Genomic DNA, 13,519 nt, shown 5'->3' on the forward strand with positions numbered 1-13,519 from the left:
TCAGCAGGGTCAGCAAGGCCAGCGGCCTGGAGGGCGACGTGGGGGTGGTCCTGTTCAACAGACTCAGCAGCAAGTCCCTCTCATGCAGCAACAGGTCAGTGGAAGATATTTTGAATTTATCATGTTCATGTATTCCATGTTCTTTATATTAAGAGTACTATCCTTTTGGTTTGTCCCAGATGCTTCCGAGGGGACGCGTGTATCGTTACCCACCAGGTCGCAACATGCCAGATGTACCAATGCCAGGTGTTGCTGGCGGCATGCTTTCTGTTCCTTATGACATGGGCGGCATGCCAATACGTGATGCTGCACAGCCCATGCCCATTACTGCTTTAGCTACTGCCCTGGCAAATGCAACACCTGAACAGCAGAGGACGGTGGGTCGACATCATTTTGTTTGCCAATACGAACTTCACATGGTCCATTAATTAATTGGGCATATAATTTTATCTTATTTTCTCGGTTTTTTTTTTTGGTCGGCAGATGCTGGGTGAAAGTCTATACCCCATAGTGGATCAGCTTGAGCATGATTCAGCTGCCAAGGTTACAGGCATGCTTCTGGAGATGGATCAAACTGAGGTGCTGCACCTTCTTGAGTCACCAGATGCTTTGAAGGCAAAAGTGGCAGAAGCTATGGATGTCCTTAGGACTGTAGCTGCTCAGCAGCAGATCAACAGTCAAGCGGATCAGCTTGGGTCACTGTCTCTGAATGACAATCTTGTCTCTTAAGTGTGTTTGGTGGATTAGGAAAAGAGTGCTGAATGGTTTGCAAAATCTAGACCTAGTTTTACTGGCAGAAAAATCATTACATTCCTTTCAGTGTGTTGTTCTAGTTTTATCATGCAAGGTTGGAATTTTGAATTCTTGGTATGCTCATTTGCGTGGTGCAAGGTCTCCAGATATTTGGTAGAACTTGATAGATATTCCTTGTGTGTGTTTTGTGTAACTCGATTGAGAATTCTATCTTCCGTTTCTGCTTTAGTTTGCTCAATGCTGGCTGTGTGTTGATGTTATCTTGGCTTTGCATATTTTTTTAATCCGTTTCACTTCTACGGAATCATGATTGAGGGCCTGTGAAACATTTTACTTTGAAGCATGGTCTTCGTTCTGCAGCTGTTCTTAAACCTATCCCCCTACTATTACTTTGGAATGAAACTGGTAGTATGGGGTGGTTGAGCAATTGATTTTTTGTTAAGAGCTTTTATCCTGTTGGCTGCTAGTTGTTGAACTTGACCTAGTGAATTAATTTGAGAAATTTGTGGTCCAAACCTTGATTTGAATGAAGTTTAAGTTGAACTGTTGAAACTTGTTGGACAGGATGATCTTTGACTTGGGCTTGTGAAATTTTACCCATAAATTCCTCGCCGCCCATCATTCTTGAATTATCCATTAAAGTGGATGGTGTTTTTAAATGTGTTTTGAATTAAAATAGTGTTTTTTAAGATTTTTTTTTTATTTTTGATATTAGATATTAAAATTATTAAAAAAATACTTAAAAAATATTAAATTTAATATTATTCAAGAAAAAAATTATTTTAAAAAATAAATAATATAATCTAAAACGCGTACAGGAATGTCTAGGTTCTAACATGTTTTTTTGGTTTTTTTAATGAACGCAATAATCTGAAAATGTTAGCAGAATATTATTATTATTTGAAATTTTGTTGATAAAGTAGTACATTTTTATCTTGTATTTAAGAAACATGATGTTTAATTTTCAAGTGCAGCAGGATATTTATAGCGTTTTAAAAACAAGAAGTAAACATGTCACATTCAATATTCTTTATTGGTTTGTCTAACCCTAAACAAACAGATGAAAAGGCAACAATGAATGTCCACCACCACCACCAGCCACTCAAGAAAAAACCATGAACTAAAAGAGAAACCCATCAAAGACAAGCACAGTATGAAAGTAGCATGCCTGGTCTTTCAGTAGTGGTCTTTGTTTTTGAAATGTCTTGAAAGCAGAACGATGACCTCCCGCGTCGTTAGTTTTGTTACTTAGCACGTTTCAGGTCCGCTTAAACATAAAACGCTCACCTGACAGCTCAATTTCAAAACCACGAAACCTATGGGAGTTGGGACATGAACGCGTGCATCCGCACATGAAAGGCCAAACCCGTGGTTTTTAGACACTTACTGTGTCAAATTCCAGTGGCTCTCTCTACCTGCTGTGTTGAAAAAGAAAGAGCATCATGCCCTCTGGATAGAGGAGGCCAATCTTTGATGAAGAAAACCAAAAGCCAAAAGCCAAAAGCCAAAATGTTTTAATAAAAGTGTTTATGATTTTTTTTAAACAATGTTTTGTCTTTCTTGGATCTTTATGATAAAGGGTAGGCCTCTATGTTTTAGAAAGGAATTCTTAGTGAGTTAAGTATTTAATTATAACTGTTTAAAAGGGTAAGTTCAAGTTAAATTATAAATTATAAATTATAAACTAATTTTATTATGTTTTTTATTTTTTTAATGTGTGGATATCATATCTTAAAAAATAAAAATTATATTACTTTAATATATTTATAAATAAAAAAGCATTTTAAAAAAACATCTACCACGTTCCTAAAAAGATTATGAAAAACAAACCCTTACAAATGAACTTGGTTACTGGGTCCACACTCCTAAAAAGATTATGGAAAACAAACCCTTATAAATAAACTTGGTTACTTGCTACCCAGGTGGAACAATAATATTACTTTTAAAATAATTTTTATTTATTTTTTAAAATTATTTTTTATATTAGCACATTAAAATAATTAAATAAAAAATTAATTTTTTTACAACAGTGAAATTTAGTTACATATAATGTGTAATTAAGAGGACAAAATGGAGAAGCATTTTAGTGTTTTCACGTCAAATTTTTTATTTTTTATTTAAAAAGTTGTTGATACATGTTCCATGCAGTTTAGCTAACGGGTGGCACCCATGTTCTTAAAGAGCAAACGAGATGCTTCTCTGTAGCCAAATCTAGCCATTCAATATCTAGATAAATGCGCAAATATGTTATCTTTCATATGGTACAGTGCATGTAGACATATTATCATGGTTGAATTAACTCCAATGACCGATTGTTTGTAATTTTTTTTTTTTTTTCCTTATAACTAAAATGCACTATTATTCTTTATTTGTTTGTTATTTGCTTGGATCTGGAAACAATTACTAGACCTAAGTTACTTGGATCTGGTTACCATGTGAGACCCAAGATCTTTGGGTTTGGCAACCATGTTTAGTGTCAGACCTCGATACGAGCTAGCAACTATATTTAGTGTCAAACCTAAAAAAATTAAAATATTTTTTATATTTTTAATTTTTTTATATTTAAAAAAATAATATTAACCTGATATAAAGTGTAAATTAATATGCTAGTAAAAATTTAAGGTAGGTGAGATCGAAAAAAAAAAACAAAAAGAAAATGTATACTTGGCTTTAATCCTTTCAATTTAAGCAAAAAAATCTTTTTCAAACTTTAGCAATGAGAAGATATTTGTTCATAAGCATTTGATCCTTTCAATTTTGCAACATATCTTTTGTGAATGCATGCCTAGTATGCTCCTTGAAGGTAGATATGATGAATTTCCATCCAGCTTTGTGGAATTGCATGTTAGATTCCATCCTTTTCTCTATTGTCTTGATATAAATGTCATATAATATATGCAAAATCTCTCCTGTCCAGCAAGCTTTATGTATATCATTACCAAGTGAACCCCCCGTACGTTTGTTGTTAAGTTTTTCTAACACAAAATATTAAAGCGTATACATGATTATTTGTTGCTACGTAATAATGATAGATGGGAGCTTATAGACTTACAAATTTTCAACAAAAAGTGGTTTCAGACATAAGTGATAAACAAATATATTGTTAATTGTCAGACGTAAATGCTCGTTAAACATGGTATTCAAGTAGATATCTCTCAACAACAATAAATAAAGGAGGAAAGAGAACTCATCGTGGATCAACCATGGAATGATAATAACAATTATTCTAATATTCACTTACGATTTTATTCTGTCTTAGTTAACATTGTTTATGGGTGTCAAACTTTATTATTATTATTATTATTATTATTAAATACTCTAACAGTGAAAGATTTATATTATTATCGAGTTTATTTTTGCATTTTATCCAATTTCATTAGGTGAATTTTTTCAATAAAAATAATGGTAATAAATAAAAAATAGACGACACCTTCAAGATGAGAAAAAAATATTTGTCTACTTTAAAATATAAAGAATAACATAGAAAATAGATTTAGTTTGAACACGATTATCATTTTGTTATTTTTTTGAAATATAAAACAATACAATATTAATATATATTTCAGGTTGAAAAATATTCAAAACTGTTTTTAATTTTTCTTCGAAAAAAATGAAAATAGAAAGGAATAATAATAATTATTTTTTTTTACTGAGCAATCCCTAAGGTCTTGTGAATTCTTTTTTCTAAGTTTTTTTTTTCCCCCTTAAGGAATGTAATCCCGTCAATATTGAATAATAAGCTTATGCTCTGTATTGGAGTTTCACTTGCTTCCCATTAAAGAATTCCAATTTTCAATTATTGATGGCTTCATATTTTAATAATGTCTGATTGGGCCAAACTTAAAGGCCTGGGCTGTGAAGGAAAAAAAAGTATGACAGGTGGACGGGCTGACTAGAAAAGTTGCCCAACCCACCAGCAAAAGTGAGAGAAGGAATGTTGGGCCGAAGGACCAAACCCCACAAAAAGAAAAAGATTAGGGTCTGGCTAAGTTCGGCCACATGGCCTAACTGGATAGATGACAGGCCCAAAGGCCCAACAATCCAAAAAAACACAGGTTGTTAATATCGATATTATACTAATCTAGTAGTCTTATTAATTTTTTATAGTGCTTTTTCTAAAAAAGATTTGGTAACCAATCATTTTAATTAGAGAACTAATGCGTTTTCAACGGGTGAAAAAAAAAACACAAAATATTCAGTGAGAAATTATTGTAAAAAAACTGTAATGAAAAAAATTAAAAAAAAAAACACAAAATTTAAGACGACTTAACTTTTATTTTTCACCAAGTCAAAATAAGATCACATAATATATATTTATAGTCAATCTTAGATCGTCCAGTAAAAACCTAGCCACTCATTGACTCCTTGTCAGATGGGGAGACAACACCCATGAACTCCTTATCAGATTCTAAAGCAGTCATTTCATCAGGGGAGAGGCAAATCTCTAACTCTATACTTCCTCCACCTTCATGTCCAGGATAAGCTGACGCTTTCCCGCTGAACTTATGTGCATATCCACTGCGAAGTGCCAAAGCCTTTCCCAGTCCAAATTCATTCCCATACTTATTGAATCTTGGTGAGCTCCCCATCATCACACTATGTGGATCAAACAACTTGCCTATCTGGTAAATAAACCGAGACTTTAACCACAAGCTAAGAAACTCCCTTGCCTTTTCATCACTGTGGCTCACCACAGCTTGATGTAACTGCCATGCTGCCCATCCAAGATTCTGCTCCAGCAACTCACCTGCGGTTGAAACCCCAGCTTTCAGTGCCTGAATTGAGTTTCCAAAGTAGTCGGGAGATAATGGTGGATTCAGTCTTGAACGATTATTGATAGCCATTCTGCAACAGGTTACTTGATCATGTGGTAGATTGCGAGCGCGCGTTATGCATCTCCAAACAAGAGCAGACAGGGACTGGAAAGATGAAATCTTGTTGGTGTTGATCTCTGCGTTGGCTTTTGCTTTGGGTCTTGCAATTGATTCTGATGAGAAGTGAAACATCCTTTCCTTGAGTAAAGGTGCTTCAAACGGGCTTAAGAATTGGTCATGGTGGGTGAAAGGAAGAGTCAGTACTGGACCATGACCATCAGGAAACCAGCGGTTGAGAACAGGCGGGCGCGATATCGAGACATCGTCTCCTTTCCCTTGAAAGATTTCAGACCACATATTAAAGAAATGCCAGAAAGATGATCCATCAACGATACTGTGATTAATGGAACATCCAATGAAGATGCCATCAGTTAGCTCTGTCACTTGAATTGTCAGCAAAGATTTGGTGTGACCATCATGGTTGAGGGCTCTATCATGGTCGAAGAATGACTGAACAACCAGTGGCACATAAGTAGGTGAAAGAACATCTGATTTAGTGAGGTCAACGGTTGCATAGGTAAATCTAGCTCCTGGACTGTTATTGCAGTCCACGAAGACCACATAGGAAGGCGGGTTCTCACTCTTCGATGTTGCAAGGCGTCCGGCTAGCGGGTAGAAATGAACAAGAGTGAGAGAGAGGGACTGCTTTAGATCTTCCAAGAAATCCATGATCTTGAAACCCTGTTGATTTTCTGTTTTTGGTGGTTTGGCAAAGAGAAGCCCCTTTTGAATATATTGAACAGAAAGCATAACAAGATCCCATGGTGCCAAATAATAAGGTTGTCTTGCTTCTTCTACGATGTGTTTGGGCTTGATAAAGCACTCTGAGATGGGCGTGACAGCAAGAGGATTCATTGCGACAAGGATCCTCGTCTGCCTATCTTGCTCTCTTTAGATTTACAGCTTCAGCTTTTATAGCCGTCGCTAGTCGACCCTGTTTGACACCGTACTACTTACTATTTTCAAAGTTTTTTTTTTTTAAATATATATTACATCCAAAAAAATTTAAAAACACTAATAAAAAAATATATTAAAGTCATTTCCACCGCAAATATTGGTAGTAAAAAAACATTGATGTTCCTGGCAATTCCTTTTTCTAAACCTTTTTGTTTAACGAATACAACCTGATCAACATTGAACAAGTTAGCGTATGCTCTGTGCTATAGTTTCACCTACCACCCATTTGACAAGTCCGCTGTGGTTGGTTGTTGATCATAATAATAAAATATATATATATATATATATATTTTTTTTTAAAGACGTAGTGATTTATCGTGCTGTATTCGTTGGATACTTTTTAGTATAATTAAATAACTATCTTTTCCACTGTTTTATCCTTGGAAGTGAAAAAATGCAAAGCTTTACACAGTTAGGTTACAGACTTACGGTTATATCGTTCGCACGACAAATTTGAATGTTAGTTTTTTTTAAAAAACAATCACCTCCCTGATAATACATTTAATAACTGTATTTTTCTTCCCTCACCGCGGGTGTTGATTTCTGAATCCATGTTACTGCCCATCGGACATCAAAATTTTTTGCAGACCCTGAGCTACGTTTCATCAGCCCAGAATAAACTTGGTGTTCGTCTTATTGTTTAATTTAAAGTTCGAATGAAGTTAATCATTTTATAAATAAAAAGCATGCTGTTCTTGGGAAAAATATTGTAATCTGTTGAAGATAAAGATTTCCGATAAGCTGAACTATCAATGACACACAAGTTCGATTTGGTTCTTAGCCTATTAATAAATTTCATCTAAGTGTAGTTGAACAATATTTCTCAGTTGTAATCAATTTAGGGATAAATTTTATTTTGAAATGGTAATTAATGTGTGTCATATATAGGTGTAATGTCGTTCGGTATAAATTTATATGCTTGGTTATATAAGAAAGGGACCGTGTATTGATTTTGATGTATTAGTTGAATCACATATTGTATTATCTTCGATCATAGCTCTTTCCAATTTTAATTTTCAATGTTGCCATGCAGTCATATCACTGTCGAAAGTTAATTTTTAATTTGCTGTCTAGCTTTGATATCTTGTTTGTTCGTAATAGCTCGTTATTCTCTTATAAATGTTGATTTCCAGTGATTTGGTTATGGCTGGCGGCTGGATCGTAAGAGAGGTCGTGTCACCACGGGTTGATTTGTGGTTGACATAAATGAAAGTCCATGGCTAGTGGGTTGGTTTCTGGTGGAGTGTGATTCCGGGTTATTTTTGGGGCTGTTGGTGTCTGTGGGTGGCTGGTGGTCACGGTGGAGAAATGGCTTCGGTTTGTGAGGGAGAAGGTTGGTTTGTTGGTGGCGGTTTAGGTATAATTTTAAATAGAGGGGCAGTGGTGACTCTAGCTTTGGGTTGAAAGGAAACGGCAGTTTGGTCCTAGCGGTGGTTTAAAGACAAGAGGTCGGGCTTTGTGGTTATGGTATTACCCTCGGTTTCTGGACAGTGGGAAGGGGATGTCACCGGTGGAAGAGAGACCATGGGCGCGGGTGTGGAAGAAGGGAGGCGGAGGTGGCTGTTACAGTTTAAGCCTTTTTCTCAATTTCCTATTAAATGCACAAAAATATTCTCAAACTTTATTTTTGCTTCCGAATACTTAATTACTGGTTCAATCTTGAACCTCAATTATTTTTTTTATTTTTTTTATTTCCAAGATTCTTTTGACATACAAAGATGAAATAAAAATAAAGAAAATAACAAAATTTAGATTTTTCTAAGTATTTTTTTTTTAAATAAAGGGTTAAAAATTAAGTTATAAAAATGAAGGTGGAATGCTTATTAGGGTTTAGTTAGAATTAAACTTTAAATTTTAGATTTAAGTGGGTTTAGGGCCTGTGAATTTAGAATTTAAGGTTTGGTATTTTGGTTTGATGTTTAATATATTTAAAATAAAAAAAAAGTTGTTGATACTGGTTTTTATTAAAAAGAGAATACCATAGTTTTTTTATTTAATGAGTGTATTTTAATGGACGCAGGTGGAATCACGTGCATGCCATTTCCAAGATAGTCAACCGATTATCGAGTGGTTTGCGCACGTGCCACATGGCATGGTTGTATTTTCCAGCGATTTCTTGTAACCTGGTCGACGCTACAATTCAAGTCGTTTCATTTTCTTATTCTTTTGATACGCGCAAGCGCAACCTAAACATCGTTTTTTACACGCCAAAAAATGGATCCTCGACGAGGCACGGGCTACGTCTATCTCAAAGCAATATTAAAGGAAAAGGAAAATCAAAGAAATAATGTTTAATTAGATATATAAAATGCTTAGCCTTGTATTGTCGTTTTGGAAGTCATTACTACCGCTCAAAAACAGGCTCAGTCATAGAACAGAAAAACATGTTATATCACCAATTGTAAATAAACATTAAGAGTGTGCTGGTAAATAAAATATTACTATTTTTTCCAGGAAAAAAAAATGTAACATGAAAAATAAAGTTTGTGTAATTAAATGTAGTGTTTTCATAAATTAGAAAAATGATAAGGTATTTTTTAATTTTTTTCATGACAGAAATAATGGCATAACTTTTGATTAAGGTAAATTTAACTTTTTTGCATTTAACTTTTTATTTTACTGAAACGGAATAAAAGAGCAAGTGAAATAATTATCTGATAAATAAAAAAATTTATTGTGTTCAAAAAATAAAAAAAATGTAATTATTTCCTTGGTACTCTAAAATTTCTTCCGAAAATCACAGCAGCGTGTGCAAATGCATTTTTTCGATGAGTTATTTCTACTCATCTATACGCTCACGATATTTATCTGCTACCAAGATTTGGGCAGCAAGAAATTGAATTGAAGCTGCGGCTTTAAGAGCTGAAGCTACAGATCTGAAGCGGGCAAGATAAGGAGTAGAGTAACCAACTAGTGCCCTTCTTGCAATTTATTCCAGTATCGTTGATGGATCATCTTTCTGGCATTTCTTTAATATGTGGTCTGAAAGCTTTCTAGGGAAAGGGGATGATGTCTCCATCTCGCGGCCACCTGTTCTCACCCGCTGGTTTCCTGATGGTCATTGACTCTTCCTTTCCCCCACCATGACCAATTCTTAAGCCCGTTTGAAGCACCTTTACTCAAGGAAAGGATGTTTCACTTCTCATCAGAATCAATTGCAAGACTCAAAGCAAAAGCCAACGCAGAGATCAACACCAACAAGATTTCATCTTTCCAGTCCCTGTCTGCTCTTGTTTGGAGATGCATAACACGCGCACGCAATCTACCACATGATCAAGTAACCTGTTGCAGATTGGCTACTAATAATCGGTCAAGAGTGAATCCACCGTTATCTCCTGACTATTTTGGAAACTCAATTCAGGCACTGAGAGCTGGGGTTGCCAGAGCAGGTGAGGTGCTGGGGCAGAATCTTGGATGGGCAGCATGGCAATTGCATCAAGCTGTGGTGAACCACAGTGATGAAGAGGCGAGGGATTTTCTCAACTTCTGGCTAAAGTCCCCTTTTATTTACCAGATAGGCAAGTTGTTTGATCCGCATACTGTGATAATGGGGAGCTCACCAAGATTCAACAAGTATGGGAATGAATTTGGACTAGGGAAGGCTTTGGCACTTCGCAGTGGATATGCACATAAGTTCAGCGAGAAAGCGTCAGCTTATCCTGGACATGAAGGTGGAGGAAGTATATACTTGGAGATTTGCCTCTCCCCCGATTAAATGCTCCCCCGATGAAATGACTGCTATTGAATCTGATAAGGAATTCATGGATGTTGTCTCTCCATCTCATTGTTAACAGTCCAGCTAGCCGCAGAGTACTTAACTGGCAAAAAAGCTGTGCTGAGTTGAGATCATCATGTCTCTCTCTGGTTTTTGGTTTTTTCTTTTATCTTAGAACACATAAATAATTTACGCCTAACTCAAGAGCCAAAATCGAACTCTACTCATATAAGGAATTCAACAAACCTCTCTCTCAGAAGTAAGTCTCTCCTCCACATTGAATATCGAACACGACTCCCCCTCCAATAAAGCATCTTCATAATTCGAGTATAATGCCACTACTTTCTTCCTCAATCATGTACGATGAAGAAAACCATGGCAGTGCACATTCACTCAATTTTTGGCTGACAATAATGGGAACTCAACCAACCATGCCACACTTGTCTCGGTTGAACTTAACTTTGCTGCCACTTGTTAGGGAGACTTTTAGTAGAAGTTACTCGGACTCATAAGCATGCATGAGAATTAATTTAGAGGGTGTTTGGAAGTATTGGAGTGATTATTTTTAAAATATTTTTTATTTAAAAATATATTAAAAAAAAAATTTTATTTTAAAAAAATTATTTTTGATACTTGCATATCAAAATAACATGAAAATACTAAAAATAAAAAAAATTCAAAATTTTTCATAAATGTTTTTAATATGAAAACAATCAACGCTAAACAATTAACACCACTTTAATCTAAAAACCTAGAATAATGTTTTTTGGATTTCTCTTATATATTAACACCCCAAATTTCTTATTTTTAATGGATGTGAGATTTCCCACTCGCATATAAAACTCAGCACTCTTAAAGCAGTGTTAATTGTTAGACAAATGAGTTGGACAAGCTTTTGTAAACCGCACCCATTTCATGAAATATTTCTGAAGCATCGTTGGCGTGAAGCCAGAAAAACACAACGTTTTATCATAGAATTCAACGATGAGATACCAGATTGAATGCAAAATTAACAGAATGTCTGAAGGACATGCGAAACTCGACGAGGTTTTGCAATGCCATAGGTGACTGGACCAGTACGATAAGAGACCAGTATAAATACTATGGTGGCCAAGTGGTAAAGACTTGGGACTAAGAGATTTGTTTCCTTTATGGTCTCAGATTCGAATCCTTAGTTGCTCATATGATGGCCACTGGAGGCTTACATGGTCATTAACTTCAGGACCCGTGAGATTAGTTGTGATACGCACAAGCTGGCCCGGATACCCACGTTAATCGAAAAAAAAAAAATACCTAGCTCCTATCAAGTGAGTGAGCCACCACGCTATGAGATTAATGGAACCCTGTTATTGATTATGGACCGACTTGATTGAAATGTACTTTTTTCATAGTGTGTTTGCGGGTCACCGGCCAAATTATTTTTATTAAGATTTTAGCTTTTTATTTTTTTAATTATATATTGATTCGACCCCTTTGGATTAGGTGAACCAATTAAATAAGCTTAATTAATTTAATATATAATTCAATTCAATTAAAAACCTGTCTCGAATCGGGCTCTAGTTTCTTCTTTTTTTTAATCAACTCATCAACTCCAACCTAAAATTATATGGGAAAAAGACAAGGATGGTAAATGCAAGAAAAAACTCTGTAGGAGTTTATAATATGGCAATCATACTAATCTCTAAAAAGTACATCTATCACAAGATTAAATTGTTATAATCAAGCATGGCCTCTGTCACAAGTTTATATTACTTTTCTCATTTTAATAAAATTAGTAAGATACCATCTTGATTCCTCATTTTATTTGCTTTATTCTCATAATCTCATTATATTTTGTTTTTTTTTTTTATGATAAAAGTGTTCTCATATGAGACTTATTTTTTTCCTGATGATCTTCAAAATGCTTTTCTAGTATTAACTTGTTGTATTCAAAAAATATTAATAAGATTCTCGCCCTATAATTTTATCTCAAGAACTCAAAGAAAACGGTAAACTTTCTTGATTATCATGTCAATATCTTATGATACTTGTTATAGTATTTCAATCAGCCATGAAGTATCATCGAGTTATAGTTTAATTGATATTAATTTCACCTATGCGTTTCAAATTTTGTGTAATTCATGTTCCAAAAAAAATAATTTTATTGTTGAAATGTATTAAAAAAATTAATTATAAAGCAAATACATTTTTACAGTTGAAAATGCGGTCACTTTTAGGAGTATTATTATTTATTGCTAGTTTGGGCCTTGGGCCAGAGCGCAGCCGGAAAACAAAATAGGCAGCACTACCTAAATCATTGGAAAAGACAGTACCTTTTTTACCCCCTCAAGTGGTATGGATCTCCGCGTGTAAGAAAAGAAAAACTCACCCGAAACCACAGGTCGGCTCCCTGGGTTGGAAACATCGGTTTCGCCTTTTGTCCCTTTCAATGATTTCTTGTCCTACTCGCACACACCGCGTGTGTACCTAGATAAATTAGAAACTCGCATGTTATGCTAAACACGTGCTCACTAAACTCCATCCATCAACTCGTGGAGCGAGTACCAAGTTAGCCACCGTCTCATACTCTCCGCCAAATTATCCACGTGTTTCGTTTCATACTAGCATCCCTCAAATCTATACCATCACTCTGTACCACCTCAAAAAATAGAAGCCATAAAAAGCAACAACACAGCAGGACGGGGAGCTCAACCATACCTCATAGGTCACGTTAGCTCTTCTTCATTCCACGTTGACCAATCAAGACCCAGTCTCCGTCAACCCTTACCCCATCAGACAGCCAACTCAGCTCGGGACGGAGCAAATTTTTCCACGGTGTGGGTCCTCTGACAATTTGACAACGAAAAAGGCAAGGTCGTTGCTACTTCCTAATCAACCTGCAATATTTACCGCCCACCAGGCTCCGTTTGTTTGTTTGCCTGCAAATACATTAATCGAAACACTACAAGATATATAATATTATTAAAAAAATATTAAATTATTTTTAACCTCTGCGACGCTATTTGATAATAAAAAATATTTTTTAGTTTATTTTTATGATAAGATAAAATATCAAACAATAACATACTTTTTAAAAAATTATTTTCCATGAAATTCATGGAAATCATTTTTCAACAACGGAAACGGGGCCTTGATTTTATAGTAATATCAACCATTCACATCGAGGGCTCGATGGATGGACTTCACATATTACCAAACCATCAAGCATGGATGCTAGAGG

At 35.2% G+C, this 13,519-nt stretch overlaps 2 protein-coding genes and 1 pseudogene across 2 annotated transcripts in view; 2 read left to right on the top strand and 1 right to left on the bottom strand.

The window, feature by feature from the left end:
* Nucleotides 1-1,013, top strand: part of LOC105129257 (polyadenylate-binding protein 2-like) — a 6,284-nt gene extending 5,271 nt beyond the window's left edge. The window contains exons 8-10 of the mRNA XM_011031242.1: nucleotides 18-94; nucleotides 180-377; nucleotides 484-1,013. Coding sequence (XP_011029544.1) covers nucleotides 18-94; nucleotides 180-377; nucleotides 484-729 — 521 coding nt within the window. The 3' untranslated portion in view covers nucleotides 730-1,013. The remainder of the gene's footprint in view (nucleotides 1-17; nucleotides 95-179; nucleotides 378-483) is intronic.
* A 3,988-nt stretch (nucleotides 1,014-5,001) lies between these two features.
* On the bottom strand, nucleotides 5,002-6,636 carry LOC105129264 (uncharacterized acetyltransferase At3g50280-like). Its single transcript, XM_011031255.1, has one exon. It carries the CDS (start codon nucleotides 6,480-6,482, stop codon nucleotides 5,100-5,102), a length of 1,383 nt encoding a protein of 460 aa, XP_011029557.1. The 5' UTR covers nucleotides 6,483-6,636; the 3' UTR covers nucleotides 5,002-5,099.
* Nucleotides 6,637-9,496: 2,860 nt separating this feature from the next.
* LOC105137958 (uncharacterized acetyltransferase At3g50280-like) lies at nucleotides 9,497-10,496 on the top strand (annotated as a pseudogene).
* Nucleotides 10,497-13,519: the final 3,023 nt, after the last annotated feature.

The sequence above is a fragment of the Populus euphratica genome, unplaced genomic scaffold (genome assembly GCF_000495115.2).
Source record: "Populus euphratica unplaced genomic scaffold, PopEup_1.0 scaffold2.1, whole genome shotgun sequence".
Classification (NCBI taxonomy): Eukaryota; Viridiplantae; Streptophyta; class Magnoliopsida; order Malpighiales; family Salicaceae; genus Populus; species Populus euphratica.